General features: G+C 39.9%; 2 protein-coding genes across 2 annotated transcripts; both read right to left on the bottom strand.

The window, feature by feature from the left end:
* Positions 1-1099: 1099 nt before the first annotated feature.
* LOC121412606 (betaine--homocysteine S-methyltransferase 1-like) lies at positions 1100-7195 on the bottom strand. Its single transcript, XM_041605386.1, has 7 exons — positions 7015-7195; positions 5243-5433; positions 4010-4204; positions 3361-3472; positions 2389-2588; positions 1909-1990; positions 1100-1594 (listed from the first exon to the last, which is right to left on the bottom strand). The coding sequence occupies exons 1-7, from the start codon at positions 7043-7045 to the stop codon at positions 1314-1316; spliced, it is 1092 nt and encodes a 363-aa protein (XP_041461320.1). The 5' UTR covers positions 7046-7195; the 3' UTR covers positions 1100-1313.
* A 4324-nt stretch (positions 7196-11519) lies between these two features.
* On the bottom strand, positions 11520-23517 carry LOC121412894 (betaine--homocysteine S-methyltransferase 1-like). The gene is made up of 8 exons (XM_041605657.1): positions 23502-23517; positions 22566-22756; positions 21893-22087; positions 21462-21573; positions 20790-20992; positions 20284-20365; positions 19597-19800; positions 11520-11596 (listed from the first exon to the last, which is right to left on the bottom strand). Exons 1-8 carry the CDS (start codon positions 23515-23517, stop codon positions 11520-11522), a joined length of 1080 nt encoding a protein of 359 aa, XP_041461591.1.
* Between the last annotated feature and the right edge of the window lie 401 nt (positions 23518-23918).

The following is a 23918-nucleotide window of genomic DNA, read 5'->3' as shown; positions in this document are numbered from 1 at the left end:
TATATTTCATTTTATTCCAGCTTTTGACTGTAAGTACAACTGTTTGAATTCTAACTACCAATTGTAAACATGATTATTTTCCCATACCAGAGTAGAGCTTGAATCTTTCCAGAATGCCGTTGAGCGGTCGGTCACCAGGACCATTAACGTACCAATGGGACACATTCGCTCTAATTTGTTCGGGTTTTAATCCGCAATGCAAAAAAAATAATGAAATTACCAGATAGATGGCGAGCAACTGACTACCGACCGTCCCCCCCCCCCCAATCACCATATTGACTGTTCATCTTCCTGTTAACATTGAACTGTCAAGAAAGGGCTGCATGTAAACATTATAAACACGATAAAAGACCTAGTATATTGTGACTTCCAATCCAATTTGCTCAAAGTTCAGTTTTACATTTGAAAGCTTTAAAGACCAACTCAACCTCAGGACATATTCATTTCAACAAAAACAAAACAAATAAGAGAAAAAAATATATACAGTGATATACAGAATATGAGAGATATATGCAAAATGACGTTTGTAATCAATATGGTTTTAATATGCATTTAATATTTTTAAATTATTCAAGTGTTTTTAAAGAAGAGGCGTCTAACATATTAACATTTATTCGTACATTAAAAAAATATAATACAAGCATTACAAGAAAATTGTGAGTGCGTAAGCTCAGTAAAAGAAAAAATGCTTAAAAGAGTCTCACCAATGTATTTCGATGATATTTCGAGAGTCTGATTCTTTTTCATCTAATGATGTAAATGTGTTTTATTCGACCATTGACATATATTATGGATTATGAAAACCATCGTCATAAGTTGTCTCTTTTGCATTCTTTCTTTCTTTTTTTTTCAACACAGTGTACAATCATAATGTAAAGTTCAACCTTTTTGGACCTTTCACAATATAAAATTTTACGATATAGAAAGTACAAATAGAATTTGTATTATATGAATAATCTTATTGTTCCGATAATAATGCTGACATGCATAAAAACATATAAGTCTACTCAGTGACACACCCCTCAGCTTGTAGATTTAATTTTAGAGAGACCTCTTATTTTCAAACCTTCGAAAATGAAACTAGGGAGTCAGCAATGATCTTGAAAGTTTGGTATGTAGGACAACAGGGATGCAAAACTTGAAAAAATATACAGTTTAATGTTATTGTAAAGCACATTAAAATGTCAATGTAATGCGCCGTATAAGTGTAACATTAAATGTCAAATATGAATCTGTGCCTGCAGACCGACTAGACCATACCATGATAAAAAAAATTAGTACCAATCGAATCACAAATTAACCTGATAACTGCACTAAAAGTTATCCTTTTCGAAAGTCTTGTAGGCTGAAGAATAATGGTCATTGACGACTTCTTTCTTTGTTCCTAACCACCCATGCATCGTCATATCGGGCGAGTACTTGGAGGCCATCGGGCGACGGCCGTACGATTCGGCAAGTACTCGTGTGTAGTGAGGGGCGTTGCCGCAGCATAGCCCCACGTACGGTATTTTCAGCTTGGCACAGTGTTGCCCGAACGCGACGACTTCTCTTCGTGAGCACAAGAGGCAGTCCATGTCGGGGAAGGCTCTTTCACCTGCATGCGAGAGATAATGGGAAGAAGATCAGAGACGATTAAATCCGTGGCGTGTACCTCGATTATGCCCCAGTAAATTTATGTCACCTCTATAATTACATGGTCCCCGATTTTAATGCATTTGCTGGCGCCGTGCCTGTTCGGAAAAAGTCCCCGCACGATTAACCATGACTGACTCACGAATTACTTTCTCCTAGAAAGACCTGCTCCTTAAGAGTAGAGCATCTATGAGCCAAATGCGCAAAGAGCAATATTGAGTAATTTGTGATTTATGCTGTGCACATTGCTCCTTGCATCATGGCAGACATACCAACCTGTCTTTGGGTCCGGGATGGAAGAGAAAGATGGGTACTCGTCTGTCGTTCTGTAAACCACAGGGAGAACAGCTAATGGGACCTGTATACCAAATGAAAAAGAAATAATTTGAAATCTCGATTAAATGGGAGCGCGTCCGCCTCGTGAACGGGATGTCGTGTAGTCGGGTCCGCCCCCCCCCCTCCGCCATTATTCCAAACACTTTAAAATGGAACCTCCTGTCTTCTTGTTTGGCATGACATGTTTGAGTTCTTACGCTTACTTATTTTCTCCGTCATAATTAGAATGATTGTAAGTTGACATGTGATAATTGTTTAAATGATGTTGGATCCTGAATCGCAGTGTTCGTTCCAAACTTCAAGATCCCCTTCCTCAGTTTGGGTTGGTTTGTTCTACCTCATCATGTTCATCTATCGGGAATGATAATTGGGTGATACTTATTTTTAACGAAGTTAATAGAATTGTTCATAAGTGTTAACCTTTAGTCCAACTTTTGAGGCACTCTCGACCAATTTCATGATTGTCTCTGGCCCCCGTGTGCAGTTGAATCCAACCACATCAGCCCCTGCCTCGGCCAGCTGTCGAAGCGCCTCATTCATTTCGACCCCATCGAGTGTGCAAGTTCGGCCCTCTTCGTCGTATTTCACGTGTGACGACAGCGTGATAACCGCAGGAACTCCTTTGAAAACGAGAAAGTGGGAGAAATGAGTGGTTTAAAGATGGTAAATCGACGGGCGTATAGAATCGCTTTTTCTTACGAGTAAATGATCAAAATACTGCATCATAAAATGCTGTTCATTTTCAACAATGATCACACACATACGATAAACATAATCCGGTGATATGAGTGATGTGGAGGTCTTCTACTGCTCACTACATACGTCCTGCCCGGTTAAGAAAGAGAGCTGAGAGGCTTTTCTCGAAAGTTGGTGGACCGGGACAGCAACGGAATCTCTTGACTCTGGACAATGACATATCTGCAATTGTTCGTCCGGTCAAAATCTTCTGATGATCTGCTGTCCCGGTCCACCATTTTTCGACAAATGCCTCTCAGCTCGCCACTGTGATTTTAATAGCATTTTCAAAGAAATCCGTGCATTGTAGAGAGCTGCTCCGTAGTAAATGCGAAAACTCTCTATCAGCTTGCTTTGGCTTTTTTTGTTGTTCTGCAGTCCATTGCTTTGGTCGGAGGTGGAGACCAAAAGGTGCCGCATCGTCTGATCCTCGCCACAGTCGCAAGTAGGTTCTCAATCCCTACCGTAGCGCCATTTATGCATAAGGACTAATATGCATCGCCCTGTTCCAGTTCGTAGGAAATGCAGACATGACCAGCTGGGTCACTCCTCGCCAAGGTATAGTTTGTACAATGGTTGAAAACCCTGAGCGTAACGCCATCAAACCTTGAAATCTCATCATTTGATGCATCCTCTTCATGGTTGTGTACAGCTTACCTTTTCCATATTTTTTGATGGACTCGACTGCAAGTAGTGCCTCTCCGACGTACGCAAAGGTCTCACCTACTATGTAATCGGCCCCTTCGTCAACGGCCCACGCAACTTGCTCCTTTCGAAATTGAAATTGGTAGAAAAAATATGATTATACCAGAAAATTCGAGGGAGCCGGTTTGTGACGGAGGGCCGTTCTTGTTCAATCCTGAGTCAGAGTCAAGAATCCCTTAATTCATTTTCTTCTAAAATTCTTAATACCTACATGACCTGGTGTTAGATACTTCATTTAAATTGCTTATTATCCCTGGCCTCAAACTGTTTAGGAAAACTAATTTATCAAGGTAGTAGATCTGATCAATGCCCTGTTTAAAAATATCTTTGGCCTTATTCTGACGCCGTGTTTAATTTCGATTCTGGTCTAAATTTGTGGTTTATCTAGTGCTTACAAATCTCATGAATAAATAACTCAATTTATCAGCGCATTCGACACTGATGTCATCCTGTCTCGGAATAACAAATAGAATGTTGTTTTTTTTTTTCAACACTATTAGGAGAGAGTGCGTCAAACATTAAAAAAACGTGCAATGTGAACACAAATTTGATATTTTTGGCCTTCCATAATTTAAGCAGAGTCGGGTCGTTTTTGATTTACCTTGAACATATCCTTTGTGTTCTTTATAGCTTCATCATTATCGGATTGGTAGACGAATGTGTTACTGAGATCACCACACATGAGTGTTCCAGTTTCATCTGCGACCTCTCGGGCCATCTTAAGAGCGAGACGATTCTGATTCTCGAGATCGTCGCTTCGGCCGACGACCCCCATCTTGTGTCTATTTCCGTAATACTGGGGAGATAAACCATACCGATTCCCGTAAACAATTGATTGTTAATAACATTATTAACACGGCAGAGGTGGACGTGTTTCATTTGATTGTCGTATTTGAACAGACTCTATGCTAAATGATGACAGATAACAGCGGTCTGTATATTGACAATTAATGATAACAGAATTTACTTCAATATTGCATATAATTCAAATATTTCTGTTTTAAAAGGCTATGACATGAGTTACCCCTTAAAGGGAAAGTTCACCCTGAAGAAAACTTTGTTGTAGAAATAGCAGAAAAAATAATGAAAAATATTGGTGAAGGTTTGAGGAAAATCCGTTAAAGAGTAAGAAAGTTATTAGAGTTCAAAATTTTGGATTTGTGACGTCATAAACGAGCAGCTGCCCCATGTGTTATGTAATATAAAATGTATGAATTTCAAATTTTGTATGGTTCCCGATGACTTAATTTTGTTTTCTGTTCATGATCTGGTGTGAAATGATTTGTCTATTGATATACAAAAGTTACAGTAAAAACCATTTTCAATTTTCTGAGAAAATGACATTTCATTGATTTTTTACCATTCGCTATGTAGGAATGCTGCTCGCATATGACGTCACAAATTAAATAATTGAAATTCTAATAACTTTTTAATTATTTGATGAATTTTTCTCAAACCTTCGGCAATATTTTTTATTATTTTTTCTGCTATTTTTACAATAAACTTTTTGTCAGGGTGAACTTCCCCTTTAACTTGTTATGAAAAGAAGATATGACTGTGTGTTTCATCTTCCTTGTGTATTGATGTTGCTCTTTCTGGGTCGTACATGTTTGACAGATTTCTGAAGGTGAACTTGAAAGATTAGGAGGCAAAGGAAGTTGTTTACTTTACCCTTTGTTTCCAGGTAAGGTTAGGAGATCATGGGTGTTTATTAATCTTATCCCCATGGTGAGCATGTGAAAAAAGAAAAAAAGAGTCTATATTATAAAGCTATATTTACCGTCAATAGACAAGATGAGATGAGTCTACGCGGTTTATGTTATTTTATATTTACCGTAAAGGCTTGGACTACGTCACTTCCTGCGCGCACGAAGTCCTTGTACATCTGACGTACAAGCTCGGGATGGTCCACTACAACTTCAGGGGTGAACGGCCCAGCCTTGAGGTAGCCCATACGCTCAAAAGCAAAAATGTAACCCTCTGCTACAATGATGGTCTCACCATCATTAATGCGCTGCAGCAATCCTATTGGAGGACAACAAAACACACGCTGGAGTATGTTATTATAACGTTTCCAAATTTACCAACAGGAGTTATTCAAAAAGTCCTGTCCTTGACAATCTTATTCGGAAATCACCCTACTTCTAACACGCACATACACACACACAAACATATCCACACTCTCTCACACACACAACCATCAACAGGAATGCAACTATTTGATTCTAGTAAAATCGGCAAGCTATTTTATACCAAGTATAGTATGATTTGTTTAACAAATTTTCGGCATTACTCCTATTTGTTTAAGATCAGTATGCTCGATCTGTAATGAAAATCATAAGATCAGTATGCTCGATCTGTATGAAAATCATAAATCATAAGTCAGAAAAAATTGGAACCAGTGGGATTTGAACCTGCCATCTACTGCTTTCCGGGCAGCGACTCAACCACCAGGCTATTCTGGTTCACGGCTAAGCCACGATGAACTGGAATTCAAATACCCTCGATCCTCTTCTTTCTGACTCATTACTATTCAAATGCCGTCCGCCGTGGACAAAATCATAAGATCAGTATGCTCGATCTGTATGAAAATCATAAATCATAAGTCAGAAAACGGCTTAGCCGTGAACCAGAATAGCCTGGTGGTTGAGTCGCTGCCCGGAAAGCAGTAGATGGCAGGTTCAAATCCCACTGGTTCCAATTTTTTCTGACTTATGATTTTCATACAGATCGAGCATACTGATCTTATGATTTTCATTACAGATCGAGCATACTGATCTTAAACAAATAGGAGTAATGCCGAAAATTTGTTAAACAAATTATAATTTCCTCCTATAAAAAGCCTCTTAATTTACTATCTATTGTCCACGGCGGACGGCATTTGAATAGTAATGAGTCAGAAAGAAGAGGATCGAGGGTATTTGAATTCCAGTTCATCGTGGCTTAGCCGTGAACCAGAATAGCCTGGTGGTTGAGTCGCTGCCCGGAAAGCAGTAGATGGCAGGTTCAAATCCCACTGGTTCCAATTTTTTCTGACTTATGATTTATGATTTTCATACAGATCGAGCATACTGATCTTATGATTTTCATTACAGATCGAGCATACTGATCTTAAACAAATAGGAGTAATGCCGAAAAAAAAATTGTTAAACAAATTATAATTTCCTCCTATAAAAAGCCTCTTAATTTACTATCAAGTATAGTATGTTGCAGCAATTAACGTCGGTACTGTATCAAGTCTACTCCACAATATTCAGGATTATGCTAATTCAAAATGAAGTATGCTAGGTCCATTTTCAGATTCACGTTTTCTCACAGAACTATTTAACAAGCAACATATAATCTTAAGCCACCTTTTACCACTTGCCACTTTTCATCACCAGATTCTGTATCTACTCTCCAACTTATGATAAATCGGGTTAAATCACATCAGATATAAAGAAAATAAGGTGTGTTTTTTTTTACAGAAAGTAGCAGAAAACAGATTGTGATATATTTTTCAAGATTACACCAAGAACAATGCTTGATTCCAAAAAGGGTCATATTATGCGAAAAAGGATGATCGTGGCAACTATGCTATTAGAACCATGAAAACATGCAACGTACCTTTAACGTTGGATTTAGGCCTATCAGACATGCTTGTTGTTCAGCCTCCTATACCCAGTACTTTTACAACTGAACAAGCTGAATGCCGGGTCAAAGAATAACGATAGTTCCATTATGTCCCTCTTTTAACCTCATTTGAATAGCTCTACGTTTATGAGGCATTCATGATAATACAAAACGTAAATAGTTCACACCATTTTCCACGTGTTGTAAGTATGGCACCCGGGGGTGCAGGCACTGCAGGGGTGTGTCCAGATACATGACTGTATAATAATAATAATAATGATAATATAAGGTATTTATATTGCGCACATATCCACATTATTAGGTGCTCAAGGCGCTCCTATATTACCCGGCTAAGCTAGGCGTTCAGAGCGCACACAGCTTCTTATCGGTAGGAATTACTTTCTACCGGTACCCATTTACCTCACCTGGGTAGAGTGCAGCACATTGTGGACCCATACATGTTTTTTGAAGAAGAAAAAAACACAACAAACACAACGACCGAAAGGGCTGCTCCGGAGACCCCCCCCCCCATTTTCTGGTATGGTCAGTTCCAGAGCATTTCATTTTAGCAATCGTTGATCTTAGAGCCGTTCTAGAGACCCCGAATCTTAAGACCAAGTTTTAGTTCTAGAAACCCGTATTTTCGACTTTGGTGTGGCCCAGGTATCATGTTATGATTCGAGTAGCCCCCCCCCCCCTACCCGGTTTCCTTTGCCTGCGCATTATGGACCTGTAGGTCCATGATTATTGCCTATGCACCTAAAGGATATAGGATGCCATTTTTAGTCTGACAGTGACTGGCATTGTGTCATACAGATTTAAGCAGTGTAGAAATATTAAAGAAGCATAGAATGATATCTAGAGGAGATAATTATGTCGTATCGTTAAATAGTATATGCGGGTCGGTCTTTGAGTGAAATTAATCTTCAACTAGATTAATGAGGAATTATCTGGATTTGCAGGAAAGATCCAACCACACACTGTCATATAACACTATCCAGTCAGTTTATAGGCCTAGATTTATTTAGACATTCACACTGACATCAAACTAAAGTTGCTACCCCAAACAAACTTTCACGATTAATGTTAGACGGAGGCAATGTGTGAGAGCGCATACATTCGTAATTCCGAAGCTTCGTTATTCCGAAGGTTCGTAAGTCCGACAGTTCGTTAATCCGAAAACGAAATGAGGTTCGTATTTCCGAAGGTTCGTCAGTCCGAAAACGTAATGATTAACGAACCTTATTTCGTTTTCGGATTAACGAACCTTCGGAACAACGAACCTTATTTCGTTTTCGGACTAACGAACATTCGGAACATCGAACCTTATTTCCTTTTCGGACTAACGAACCTTCGGAACATCGAACCTTATTTCGTTTTCGGATTATCGAACCTTCGGAATAACGAACCTTCGGAATAACGCCACAAATGTTCGGATTAACGAACCCTTTTACGTTTTCGGATTAACGAACATCGAGGTATAGGCAGTTTACGTCATTCGGAATTACGAATCTTCGGAATGAAGAACCTTCGGAATTACGAAGCTTCGGAATTACGAAGTGTAACCGTGTGACAGAGCCAAGAATAAGAAGTTGCTTCCACATTTAGATAGTACAAGGTTTAAAGTTCCTGAGAACTATAAAATGAATGATTTACAAATTAGACGTGTAAATTTCATTTCTTAATTAAGTGTTTATTAGTGTATATTTTTCAAACAGAACCATTTAATATTCAAGTTGTTTGGAAATGGCAAATAAACTCTTGGAATATAATATATATAAACTCCCATAAACGAGTCATTTGAAGGTGATTAGTCAAAAAGACAGGTACTTGATTTGAGACCATACTTAATATTTGAACTTTAATATCATAAAAGATATCAGGTTGAAATTCCCACTCATTACTTTTATAATTTCGCTCAAGATTTACATTGCTCAGCACGCTTCGAAAATAAACGTAAACAATCAGCATTTGTAGGAAAATCTTATTTTATGGGACATTAAAGTAGAGCAATGGAGGAAATGTGGCAGCTAGGCTACACTTCCGATGTACACAGAGAGTTTGAAGATCCGAGGGACTAGTTATGTATCTATCTTGTGAAAGGGAGGATGGTGGTCGAACAAGATAACTCAATATCATAGGCTCCATAACCATGCTGAGAATGTAATCAGAGCCCCGTTGCAGAAAGAGTTGCAATCAATCGAAACTCTAAAAATCATTCGCAACTTTATTTTCAACCAATCAACAGCGCGCATTTTTGACTTGCGATTGATTTTTTTTTTTTCGTTTAAACGCAACTCTTTCTGCAACGGGCCCCTGGTAATGCTATATACCCATGATACCAGGGGTTCTCAAACTACGGCCCGCGGGCCGGATCCGGCCCTTGGAGCTTCTCAATCCGGCCCGCGAGACTCTGGGTTTGTTTTATAATTTTTAAGTTACATAGCTCAAATTGATTACATTGTGTATCCATGTAGACCTAACCGTAATAAAAGTAGTGGCTGTCAACTTAATTTCACTTCTTAAAAAAGTTTAGTGGCGACTTTTCTATCTGTTCGATCTACTTTCTCATTACATGACCAGCGTTGTTCTCACCATGTTTGGATAAAGGTGCGAAAGTGCATTTTCTACAATGAACATTTTAAAGAACTAACTCATACCGAAGTACCTTGACAGGGGCCATGGAACGGTTTCAAAGGGGGGGGGGGCTGGCCATGCAAAAAATTACAATCATATGGTCATTTTAACGTTTTTGTACATGGTTTTGGAAAAAAGTGTAGGGCTGAAGGCCCCCCGCTTCCCCGGCCCCTGCTTCCGTGGCCACTGCAAAATATTTATACTCCAAGACATTATCTGACAGTCTCCCCAATACCAAGAATGTATAGGTACAATCTAGATTCCTTTTAACAAAGTACTACAATTTTGTTATCATTAATATTGACTCTCGCTGTATTTTCGAGATTTTTTCAAATTTTGCCTGCGTTTCATATGAAACTACAAAAATTTGTTGGAATTAAATGCGCCCAAAATAAGGGCCAGATTGAACAAGAGAGCATCTAGGACCCCCGACCGCAAGGGCCTTTGCGCTTCACGCACATTTTTTTTCTAAGTATCCAATTCACCTTGGCCCTTTCAGGTTTACTTGGAGTCTCATCTGGCCCTTCAAAGAAAAAGTTTGAGAACCCCTGCTATATACTGTCCCCACGTATGGTTGGAAACATGGCGCTCTTGGCCATTCCCCCTTGCACGATGACGCATTACCTATTATGCATAATTATACATATTCTTGTCGCCAATTTAATTACCATATAGGCCTAAAAAGCAGATCAACCATGACATTAGTCTAACCTGTTATATCATTACCAACCAACAAGTACCAGGTAAAAAGTCAAGCAGCACCACTGTATTTCTGATTTTAATTAAGCCCTTCCAATCAAATAGGTCAATAAAATAGTAGTAAATAGTAAATCACAATTAACCAACCATGTCGCATACACAGTAACATGAATAATGATACCCAGACCAGCCCACCATATCGGTGCTCAATAATCAAGTTAAACTACCTACCAGTTCATTTAAACTCAACCAACCGACCCAGGCTGGGCCGCGGAACGGTTTGAAAATAGGGGGGGGGGGGCTGAGCCAAAAGTGTGGGCAGGTAGCAAAAATCACTATCAGATGGTATATACATGTATCAAAAGTTGTTGTGCACGGATTGGAAAAAAAAGTGGGGCTGAAGCCCACCAGCCCCCCCCCCCTCCACGTTTCAGCGACCCCTACAACCATGTCAATACTGGGTTATCAACGGCAACCAACCAACCATGCCAATAATCATTTTTCGAGGCCCAGGGGTCCGTTGCAGAAAGAGTTGCGTTTAAACGAAAGTCAAAAAACCAATCGCAAGTCCCAAATGCGCGCTGTTGATTGTCGAAAATCAAGATGCGCATGATTTTTAGAGTTGCGTTTGATTGCAACTCTTTCGGCAACGGGCCCCAGACCAAACAGCCATGTCAGTAATTCGTAATCTAACCCAACCAACCGATAATTATGAATCATCAATATCAATCTCAACTGTGAATATCTCAATAATCAAAGCCTGTTTGAGCACACATTGTGGAACAATGAACAAATTGATTAAACATCATTTTTACTCGTACATGTTTTTAGGATGATTGACAAAATAATGTGACATGCAGATATGTTTTGTTCAATAATAAAGATTATGACGAAAAGATAAAACGGATTTGTGAAAAATTATTCAAATCTACCTCAGCTAAATAAACAGAAATTGCCCGATACTTGACTATCACCCTAAAGTGAAAATAAAAAATCCTGTTTACATAGAATCTAATCTGTAATCAATAATAGATAAATTTTATTTTACAATTAGGAAAGTCTTCAAACTGGCCTCAAACAGTTCTAAAGATATGTATTAACCTGTTAAACAGCGTCTGGTAAGTTGTTCAAAAACTCAGTAGATGACATTTCGATGAGTAATCCTACTTCTTGGTCGTCGCAGTTTGGTAAAGTTTGGTGTAGTAAGTGGTGAGCTTGGTATCATCAGTGCCATACATCCAGGCGCGGATCCAGGATTTCGAAGGGAGGGGGGCCCAAATTCGACCTGATTTTGGCGCCCCTGTGTACTTTTCGGAAAAATGGCGGCCCCCATAGGCGGCGGAAGCGGGGGGGGGACGTGTCCCCTCCTAAATTTTAGACGGGGGGCGGTCCCCCCTAAATTTGTTTATGATAAACTTTTTTTTTTTTTTTTTGGCTGGGCAATTTGTTTTCCTGGTTCCCCCCTAAATTCACGTGGACTCCCCCTGAAACGTGTGTTGTCCCCCCCCCCTAGGTTGATGGCCTTATTTTTTTTTTGCTTGTCAAAAATTTTTGGTTTAGCAACTCCTAAAATTTAGGTTGATAACCTTTTGGGGGGGCGCTTGTCCAATTTTGTACCTGTGTCCATCCCAAAAATTCAAGTGCACACCCCCTACATTTTTTGGCTTCCGCCGCCAATGGCGGCCCCTCCCTCCCCCAGGCAATCATAAGTGCCTTAAATGCATGTTGAATTATCTTATTTCATAAGCACATGAATCAGGGGCGGATTCAGCCTTCGCCAATAAAGGGGCCACATTTTCCCCGATCGGCCGCTCGAAGATGTTTTTTTCGTTTGTTTCTTTGAAGGGGGTAGTCCTATAAGTCACCTCTTAGCATTATTCTCATCATAATCCTTATTTTATAATGACCGCGCGAAGCGCGAGCAATTTTTTTTTTGAAATTGTATGCATTTTTTCCTAAAATTTGAACATTCTGAAAAAAGATGTGCCTGCAATACTGCGAACGCGAAGCGCGAGTATAATTTTTTGATAAACGTTTTGAACTGATTGGAAAGGTAGGCCTACCAGTCCTGTTAAAGACTGCATACAGTTAGCCATGAAGACGTTAAAGATTTCAACAATCAAATAATGCGAGCGCGAAGCGCGAGCTGAAAATTTTTGACATTTCTACATAAAGAATGGAAAACTTTAATCAGTTTTTGTAATCATGAACAGGATAGCTATACAGTATAACTAAACAATTGATGCGAGCGCAAAGTGCGAGCGGAAAAATTCTAGATTTAGACCTAGAACGGGACACTCTATTCATGTTTCCTAAATCATGAAAAAGATGAGTAATGCGAGCGCAAAGCGCGAGCAGAAAATGTTTGTTCGTTTTGAACTGATCGAAAAGTGCCTTTTAAGGACTGCTTGCATTTAGACATGAAGACATTACATATTTCATTAATCAAATAATGCGAGCGCGAAGCGCGAGCTGAAAATTTTTGACATTTCTACATAAAGAATGGAAAAATTAATAATCACTTTTTGTAATCATGAACAGGATAGCTATACAGTATAACTAAACAATTGATGCGAGCGCGAAGTGCGAGCGGAAAAATTCTAGTTTTAGACCTAGAACGGGACACTCTTCATGTTTCCTAAATCATGAAAAAGATGAGTAATGCGAGTGCAAAGCGCGAGCAGAAAATGTTTGTATACGTTTTGAACTGATCGAAAAGTGCCTTTTAAGGACTGCTTGCATTTAGACATGAAGACATTACATATTTCATTAATCAAATAATGCGAGCGCGAAGCGCGAGCTGAAAATTTTTGACATTTCTACATAAAGAATGGAAAAATTATTAATCAGTTTTTGTAATCATGAACAGGATAGCTATACAGTATAACTAAACAATTGATGCGAGCGCGAAGTGCGTTTTGAACTGATCGAAAAGTGCCTTTTAAGGACTGCTTGCATTTAGCCATGAAGACATTACATATTTCACAATCAAATTATGCGAGCGCGAAGTGCGAGCCTAAAAAAAAATCGAGATTTCGACCTTGAACAGGAAACTCTATTTGTGTTTTGTAAATCATGAAAGGGATGAGAAAGGGGATCTTCCTAATACGAGCACAAAGGGCGAGCAGAATTTTTCGATATTGTGATCTGAAACTGGATAACTGAATGAAAATGCGCGCGCGTGTTTCAGATTTACACCTAGAATCTAGGCATTCTAAACAATCTTTTATCATGAAAATAAAAGCGAGCGCGAAGCGCGAGCTTAAAATATTTGATATTCCGATGTGATATTTCAAACACTTTGTAGGAAACTTGTAAGGTGGATATGAATCGCACTTGATAAAGAGCTGATATGTTTCATTATTACTTTAATTTTGAGACATAGGACCTTGACATCCTTAGGACATGTTATCATATGAATATGATGACTATATATCTTCCTATTCATCTTGCTAAGCGCGAGATAAAACAAAAGTGACAATTTAATTATTAAATTGATATCTTAGTATTAATGCATAATGAGGGCGCGGAATCTGATGATATTATGGCCTGAACACTGAACATTTCAAGCACCTTTTTATTCATGAATAGGATGCATCATTAATTAGTTGATATATTTTTAACCATTAATGCGAGCGCAAATCGCGAGCAGAAATTTTTGATAAACTGTCATGAAAAGGGGATTTTAAGTAGTTTGTTATACAATCAATATTGAGACATACATAACCTGCCAATCAAAAATGCAAGCATAGCAGCGCTAGCTGATGCGTTTTGACAATCAGACCTGAAAAGGGATATTTTGAAAACTTTATGGAATACATGAAAATAATAGGTACCTGATAAATCAAATTCGCGAACGCGCAGCGCAATTGGAAAATTTTAATATTCAGACCATAAAACTAACATTTTTACAGAGCACTTTTTAAAAATCAATATGTAACTCACAAAAATTAATGAAAGTTCGATTTCCAAGGAGAAATATGTTTTGTATACTGACTTCAAAACTTGATATTCAAGCTCCGTGTTGAACAAGATATTTTGATCACTTAACAGGCAATGCGAGCGCGAAGCGCGAGCGAAAATTTTATATAGTGACATAAAATATTTTTTCCAAGTCTTCCTCTCATCTTATTTTATTCATTCGTCTTCCTCCTTTTCTTTTTCTTTTCCTTCCTTTTTCTTTCTTCCCCCCCTTTTTTTGCTCTACCAATAGGGGGTCCGGACCCCTCGGGTCCCCACCTGGATCCGCCTATGCATGAAGAAGATGCAATTGAATAATGGTTTTATAATGATGTGTTCATGAATAAATGTAATATCACTTTAACAAATAATCGATGCGAGCGGGAAACTCGAGCGATTTCTATTTTAACCATTTGATGCTTTCAATTCGTTTAACTTCTCATCAGAGTAGGCCCTGCTAGAATTATGTGAGCGGGATCCAGGCGCGGATCCAGGATTTCTTAGGGGGCCCTAATTTCAAGTCAAGTAATAATCGTTCCGAAATATTGACTCCCATTGCCGAATGGGTAATGTCTAGTTCAGTTACTTCTCACAGAAACCTCTCTTGCATTGTAGGCATTCTTCGTTCTTGTGGGTACTCCCATTATTTTTTTCTTTTCTACTTTTTGCTTCAGGGGTTGAAAAATCTTACGGGGATGACGCCCCTGTATCGCCGCGTATGAAAACTGGTTGTGCAATAACTAAATTGTATATTCTGCATGAAAGAAATCAATATTTTTTGGGGTAAGATATTCTTGAAAAAGATATAAATTTACATGTTTTTTATTATAAAGGTGAGGTAGATTCAGTAGTCAGCACTCAGCATTTACTAATTGGGAGTGCACTGCCTACTTTCATCTGTAAGTGTTTGGATATATTATATAATCTTTTGTTATTCGCTTGAATTCCATTCAAAACAGTGAGTTGTCTTGTCAATCCTAATCAGCAAACATTGGCTCTTCCGCTCTTGCAACAATCATATAAAGTATCAAAAGGTTATGCATCTTATAATCTTGCTCAAATTTTATATACTCCAAATAGATTTTCAAAAGAAACAAAATGCGTGTAAACGGTGTATATAAAAAGAATATAAGATACTAAAGATAAATTACTGTAAAAATATACTTTATTGTCAGTGTCTTTATAAATATGAAAACAATGCTCTTAAGTTCGCATCATTTTGGACGATAAGTTCTTATCTCTCTCTTTCATACAATACTAGTGAAACATGAATTCCAAGGTCCCATGTATCTTGTATACATCAACTATTTCAAGATGTAACAATAAATGTAAATGATAGCAATGCAGTTCAGGCCTGAGTAAATCCACGTAATATTTTCAGTGGAATTCGTTTAAAAAAATAAAACGTGATTTCCCACTGTAGGTTAGAAAAGAAAAGGTGTCGTATCATCAACTGTATATAGCTGTCTTTTACGCATTACTACATGAAACAAAAAATATAGGAACGATATAAACCATAGAGTTATTTCAGTTATTTGAGTATTTGACGATTCGTCAAAAAATAAAAAACGCATCCGAAACTTTCACCATTACAATGAAAGTATCATTTATTCTTTTACATATTGCACACTAAAAAATAAAGGTTCAAAATTGAACCCCGAAAGGTTCTTGCAAAATCAGCACCCAATGGGTTCAAAAATTGAACCCCTGATTTGGGGTTTAAAAATTGAACCCTGCGGTTGGGGCTCATTTTTGCACCCTGCGGGTTCAAAACTGCACCCCTAAATTTCAAATTGAACCCCTAGGGGTGCAATTTTGAACCCGCAGGGTGCAAAAATGAACCCCAACCGCAGGGTTCAATTTTTGAACCCCAAATCAGGGGTTCAATTTTTTAACCCATAGGGTGCTGATTTTGCATCAACCCTTCGGGGTTCAATTCTGAACATTTATTTCTTAGTGCTTGCAAGTAAACTTCAAAATTTCTGTAAATAATATCTATCAATATGTCCATCAGTGTTGTAGTCAAGGCTCAAACCTCCAAGGCCAAGGCTTTAATACCCAAGACCAAGGCATCAATCCCCAAGGCCATGCCTAAAAACCTCAGGGCCAAGGCATTTCAAACTTTCAATATATGGAACAATGAGCCAACAACAAGGCGGCAGTTCCAATATCAGTTCGGCGCCCCTACATGTAGGTCGATCATCAATTTGCCCCCCCCCCTTCGAACATCATTTTGGCATCCCTTCGAACTCAATTTGCCTTCCCTAGTTCGAATATCATCCCCCCTAGCTCGAGTATCAATTTTGCGCCCCCCTAGTTCGATCATTAATTTGGCCCCCCCTTCGAATATCATTTCGCCCCCCTAGCTCGAGTATTAGTTTTGCGCCCCCCTAGTTAGAACATCAATTCGGCGCCCCCTAGTTTGAGTATCAATTTGGCGCCCCCTACCTCGAACATCGATTCGGCCCCCTCCCCAGTTCAAGTATCAATTTGGCGCCCCCACTTCGAACATCATTTCGGCGCCCTCCTAGTTCGAATATCAGTTCGGCGCCCCTACATGTAGGTCGATCATCAATTTGCCCCCCCCCCCCGTTCGAACATCAATTCGGCCCCCAGTTCGAACATCATTTTTGCATTCCTTCAAACTCAATTTGCCTTCCCTAGTTCGAATATCATTTCGCCCCCCTAGTTTGAGTATCAATTTGGCGCCCCCTACCTCGAACATCGATTCGGCCCCCCTCCCTAGTTCGAGTATCAATTTGGTGCCCTCCTAGTTCAAATATCAAGTCGGCGCCCCTACATGTAGGTCCAACATCAATTCGCCCCCCCCCCCCCCCCCCGTTCGAACATAACTTCGGCCCCTAGTTCGAACATCATTTTGGCATCCCTTCGAATTCAATTTGCCTTCCCTAGTTCGAATATCATCCCCCTAGCTCGAGTATCAATTTTGCGCCCCCCTAGTTTGAACATTAATTCGGCGCCCCCCTAGTTTGAGTATCATTGGCGCCCCCCTAGATCGAACATCGATTCGGCCCCCCTCCCCAGATCGAGTATCAATTTGGCGCCCCCACTTCGAACATCATTTCGGCGCCCTCCTAGTTCGAATATCAGTTCGGCGCCCCTACATGTAGGTCGATCATTAATTTGGCCCCCCCCCCTTTGAATATCATTTCGCCCCCCTAGCTCGAGTATTAATTTTGCGCCCCCCTAGTTCGAACATCAATTCGGCGCCCCCTAGTTTGGGTATCAATTTGGCGCCCCCTACCTCGAACATCGATTCGGCCCCCTCCCTAGTTCAAGTATCAATTTGGCGCCCCCACTTCGAACATCATTTCGGCGCCCTCCTAGTTTGAATATCAGTTCGGCGCCCCTACATGTAGGTCGATCATTAATTTGGCCCCCCTCCTTTGAATATCATTTCGCCCCCCTAGCTCGAGTATTAATTTTGCGCCCCCCTAGTTAGAACATCAATTCGGCGCCCCCTAGTTTGAGTATCAATTTGGCGCCCCCTACCTCGAACATCGATTCGGCCCCCTCCCTAGTTCAAGTATCAATTTGGCGCCCCCACTTCGAACATCATTTCGGTGCCCTCCTAGTTCGAATATCAGTTCGGCGCCCCTACATGTAGGTCGATCATCAATTTGCCCCCCCCCCCCCGTTCGAACATCAATTCGGCCCCCAGTTCGAACATCATTTTGGCATTCCTTCGAACTCAATTTGCCTTCCCTAGTTCGAATATCATTTCGCCCCCCTAGTTTGAGTATCAATTTGGCGCCCCCTACCTCGAACATCGATTCGGCCCCCCTCCCTAGTTCGAGTATCAATTTGGCGCCCCCACTTCGAACATCATTTCGGCGCCCTCCTAGTTCGAATATCAATTCGGCGCCCCTACATGTAGGTCCAACATCAATTTGGCGCCCCTAGTTGAATATTAATTTGGCGCCCCTACATGTAGGTCGATCATCACTTCGGCCCCCCCCCCCCCCGTTCGAACATCAATTCGGCCCCCAGTTCGAACATCATTTTGGCATCCCTTCGAACATCATTTCGGCGCCCTCCTAGTTCGAAACTCGATTCGGCGCCCCTACATGTAGGTCCAACATCAATTTGGCGCCCCTAGTTCGAATACCATTTCCCCCCCCCCCCGTTCAAACATCAATTCTGCCCCCAGTTCGAACAGCATTTTGACATTCCTTCGAACATCATTTCAGCGCCCTTTTGGTTCGAACATCATTTTCTTTCCTCCTCTTCCTCTTTTTTTTCTTCTCGTCCTTTCCCTCTTCGTCTCCCCTTTTCTTCTCTTCTTTCCCCCTTTCTCTCTTTCTTTTTTCTTCTCTCCTTTCTTCCCTCTTCCTCCTTTTTCTCCTTTTCCCCTTTTCCTCTCTCTTTTCACCCTCTTTCTCTTTTTTTCTCCCCCTCCCCTCCCCTCTCTTTTCTTCTCTTCCTTCCCCCTCTTCCTCTTTTTTCTCTTTCTTTCCCCTCTTCTTTTCTCCTTTTTTCTTCTTTTCTTTCCCCTCTTCTTTTTCTTCTTTTCTTTCCCCTCTCTTTTTTTCTTTCCTCCCTCTTCCCCTCTCTCCTTTTCTTTCCCCTCTTCCTCTTTTTCCCCCCTCTCCCCCTCCCTTTTCTTCTCTTCCTTTTTTTCTTTTTCCTCTCTCTTCCCCCTCTTCCTCTTTTTTTTCTTCTCCCTCCCCCTCCCTTTTTCTTCTCTTCCTTCCCCCTCTTCCTCTTTTTTCTCTTTCTTTCCCCTCTTTTTCTCTTTTTTTCTTTCCCTTCTTCTTTTCTTTCCCCTCTTTTTTTTCTTCTCTTCTTTCCTCCCTCTCCCTCCCCCTTTCTTTTCTTCTCTTCCTCCTTTTCTTTCCTCTTTTTCCTCTCTCTCCTTTTCTTCTCTTCCTTTCCCCTCTTCCCCTCTCTTTTTTTTTCTCCTTTTCCTTTCCCTCTCTTTTTCCTTCTCTTTCTTTCCCCTTTTCCTCTCTCTTTTCCTTCCCTTCCTTCCCCCTCTTCCCTTTTTCTTCTTTTCTTTCCCCTTTCCTCTCTCTTTTTCCCCTCTTCTTCCTTCCCCCTCTTCCTCTCTCTCCCCCCTCTTCTTTTCCCCCTCTCCTCTCTCTCTTTTTCTTTTTTCTTTCCCCCTTTTCCTCTCTTTTTTTTCCTTTCTTCTTTTTCTTCTTTTTTTCCCCTCTTCCCCTCTTTTTCTCTTTCTTTCCCCTCTCTCTTTTTTTTCGCCGAAGGGGGGGGGCCAAGGCCCCCTCGGCCCCCCCCATGGATCCGCGCCTGCATACATCCCATGAAGGGACATGTCAGGTGAATACTTCGATGCCTCTGTGAGTCTCCCCAGGGTCTCAGCCATGGCCCGGGTGTAGTGAGGGGCATTCCCGCAGCACAGTCCCACGTACGGTATCTTGAGTTGGGCACACCGTTCCGTAAACTTGACAACGTCCCTTCTTGAGCAGAGGAGACAGTCAAGGTCAAGCGGAAACGCCCTCTCTCCTTTGAAAATATATCAAAAAGCATTGTAATAATTAGCTGTCTATCGAATGTGAAATCACTTCACGGACGGGGTCAATAAGTAACTAAGATGACACCTGCACCCTCAAGAGACTTTCACACTTTGTCCTAAAAATATTTGCGATCGCCATGATAATATGCAAAATAAAATGGAAAATATTTTAATGGTAGCATAGGGTTGCAAGACCAATGTTGATATAATCTCCTTATCAACTTTACTTTGATTTCATGTAGGCCTACTCTAAGGTCTCAAAGACCAATGCATCTAACTGCGTTCCCAGTTCTGAGTTAATCTTGAGTCCATGGTATGACTCGCACTGCTCTTCATTGTGTATGAGTATCCGTCATGCTCAATGCTACAGCTACACCACCGGAACAACTTCAGACCGATTAAAGGTATCACGTTATTTCGAACATCCTACCATCGGTCGGTGTGACTGTGGGATTAGGACGACAGTGACATACCTGTCCAAGGATCTGGAAGATCAAAGAAACTGGGTTCTTCCGCCGTTGTCCTGTATAAGACGGGAAGTGCTGCCAAAGGAGCCTGTACGAGGACAACCAAAGATAATATTTAATGAAGGATTATAATAGTTATGATGATTATAAATTCAACTTTGTGTCCAATAATGACAAAACAAGTTAGATCATATTATTATCACTACAAATAATTTGTTCTAAGCTAAGTCTACTTTAAAAAAAAATCTCTAATAGCATGAAAGACTGTCAATAGCTTGTTAAACAGCATAAATTCTCAGATTCGTGTTTGATTATTGATCACTGAAGAATATAAACGCATGATGGAAAAAAAAATCGAGAACCATAGATACATGTTAGCTTTATATGTTTAAGTATTCGAATGTTATCTTTTTAATAGACCTACTGTCAGCGGTGGAAGTTATTAAATTGAAGAACTTGCATTTGAATTTTTGAATCTTAGGAAAGTTTATAAGAATCTGATTAACTGTTACCCCTATATTGGCTTCCACGGCGCTTTCAAGGACTGGTATCATAGAGAGAGGTCCCCTGGTACAGTTGAAGCCAACCACATCTGCACCACCTTCTACAAGACGGCGAAGGGCTTCGTTCAACTCCACACCGTCCGCAGTGGTAGGCTTTCCATCAGGGGTTTTCTGAGAGTAGTGCGTTCCTAGGGTTATCACGGCAGGTACACCTTGATGAAAAGGTTTATGAGAAAGTTGGAATTCATCATTACTCAAGCTGCCAACTTGCTCTAACCGCCATTCCATACGGCACGAACCCTAAAGGACCATATAAGGTTAGGTTGGCCTACATTAAATTTGTATTTCTTGGTTTATGCAAGGTGTACCTTTAACGATTCTCTAGAGTCAACAAAAATGAAGGCAGACTGGATCTTCATGAAAAATCATGAACGCATTGATTGACTTACATGTGAAAACTTACAAATGCAGTCGATAACAAAACCGATAACAAAACAACACTGATCTGATGGGAAAGACACGCCCTCCTCCTGTTTAATTTTCTCAGGCTAAAAAGTATGTCACTTGGTAAAACATGTTCCATTACCAGTTAGTTAATTTTCTTTCAAGAAGAAATCATTAACAATTATCGGAAGTGATGGTATATTCATCCAATATCTTCAGAATTCGTGTACCATTTACCTTGTCCGTGTTCCTTGATGGCCTTTGCTGCTAGAAGAGCCTCTTCAAAGTGACCAAAGGTCTCACCCACGATAAAATCGGCTCCCTCGTCCACCGCCCATTCGATTTGCTCCTGAAAAAGAAGACAGGATATGAATCAAATTAACTAATTGGTGCTTAGTAAATTTAGACTCAACGGACAATCAACCTATGTCATAGATGCTTTGTGAATTACGACTATTATACGGATAGGAGAGGAGTGAGGGTATCCCAACCCAGATGGGAGCACTCATCACAAAATAGTGATATTGGCCACGGATTGCGTGCCATACTATGTGGTGAAGTGTAACGTGATCTTTCAGAAGAGTCATATCGGAATTCCTATAAATTGACACCATGTCGTGTGAAAGACTTATTTATTAAAAAAAAAAAATAAAAGTGCTCATCATTACCTTGAACATTGATTTGGTCTCGGCGATCGCCTCCTCATTCCCAGGTTCATACACCCATGTGTTGCTGAGGTCACCACACATCAAGGTCCCCGTCTCGTCAGCCACCTCTCTCGCCATCTTGAGGGCAAGACGGTTCTGTTTCTCGAGCTCGTCCTCTCGTCCAACGAGCTTGAACTTGTTGCGATTGCCATAGTACTATTGACAGATACAAACATGGAAATAAAAAAAAGTAGGGCTCCTGTATACCTTTTTCTAAGAAAAGTGAGCTTTTGGGGAAAGTTCAACAAGTCTCGTGGGCATGCAAGTCAACATGGTAAACAGATTAGGATGCCCACAGTGCATGTGATGTGGCTAATGAGAAATAAAATATTGGGAATTAGATATATTGCATGGGTGTCAATTGTAAGGAAACACGCTGTCATGGTTTATGTAATATTTGGAACTAAATTCGAAATTCAAATAATGTCCGGCAAATTTGCTGCAGTGGAACCTCTGAAAATCTACATGATCCCCATAATGGTTCAATTTGAATGTCAAATAGTAGTTCTGAATATGTGATTACAATAATTATTCAAACCCTGATTCGCAATTGAAAAATCATTAATAATCTTTATTAGGATAGTAAAGTTGTCCATTGTGTATTCAAGACAAAAAAAAACATATAGGTGTATACCGTAAAAGCTTGGACTACGTCACTTCCTGCGCGCACGAAGTCCTTGTACATCTGGCGTACAAGCTCGGGATGGTCCACTACAACTTCAGGGGTGAACGGCCCGGCTTTCAGGTATCCAAGACGTTCAAATGCAAAGATATACCCCTCGGCAACAATGACAGTTTCTCCATCTTGAATCCGTTGCAGCAGTCCTTTCACTATAGAAAGAGAAGAGTTGATTATAAATTTTAACGAATTATTATGGATTTAAAGATAAATATCAGCTGTAGAAACAATTTCAAAATGAATTCAAACATTTTATAAATAAAAAATATCTGAAAAAATGTGTGATTGATGAGAAATTAGTAAAATAAGCACGGAATTCCATCAAATATAGGGTACTTTTCCAAGCAATATTAATATACTCTCCTACTTATATGACATGTACTTTTCTGTATTAGTGGTCATCAGAATTATCGGTTTTGAGCTAAGATTTTATGATTTCACAATGATAAGTTTACATTAATATACCAGATCTAGATATATGATAATATGGTGACAATGAACCTTGATTTAAAAGACTTTCTTATGAAATAATTTTTTGCTGTGACTACTTTCTTTCACCTTAAAATACCTTTTTAGTTGTAGGTACTGTATATTTCGAATGTCGAGGGAAATTCAGAGAAATTTCGTTTAATAGATTATGAAATGATTTGTATCCACAGTGAGATACGTTTGGATTCTTAAAAATCAAACATGATCTAGAGTTTTTGAATACTGTGTCAATAGGCTCAAGATTCACCATCTCTAGACGAACCAGACCAATTACAGCTTGCCTTATATGATTCATGTGTAGTTCATTGTGACAAATTAGTGCGGAATGTTAAGAGGTACTAAACATTAGGAGAAAGAATTTTAAAATGTACTTTAAAATTGTCTTTAAAAAAGTGCACGTACCTTTACTCTTAGACATGTCACCAGCTTTTTACACAATGCTCACTAAGGAATGGAAACTATTGCAGGAATGCTGCCTTTGATGTTGAAGGTTGTGATCACGTGCAATCATGTTAGACAGAATATCTATCATGATCAAGCTGATAGAACATAATAAAGTCGATTTACGAGCCTACGCGGGTGAATAACTTTGGCCGTAGGCGGGCGCGGTACTATGTGGGGCATTTCTGGGTCTGAAGCCCCCCCCCCCCCCGACAACGACAATAGTCTTGAATCTAAAATTTGACAATGGGTTTCAGTGTTCGATTCTAAAATGAATCTAAATATATAGATCAAGTGAATTATCTTGCTTTTACTTTAGATCACAATCATGATTAGTTACAGGAACGATATATTGAATTTTGCCCAAATAAAATCGTT

This window comes from Lytechinus variegatus, chromosome 4, assembly GCF_018143015.1.
Source record: "Lytechinus variegatus isolate NC3 chromosome 4, Lvar_3.0, whole genome shotgun sequence".
Classification (NCBI taxonomy): Eukaryota; Metazoa; Echinodermata; class Echinoidea; order Temnopleuroida; family Toxopneustidae; genus Lytechinus; species Lytechinus variegatus.
Note: the sequence above shows the minus strand (reverse complement) of the source record. Positions and strands in the feature narration are given on the sequence as shown.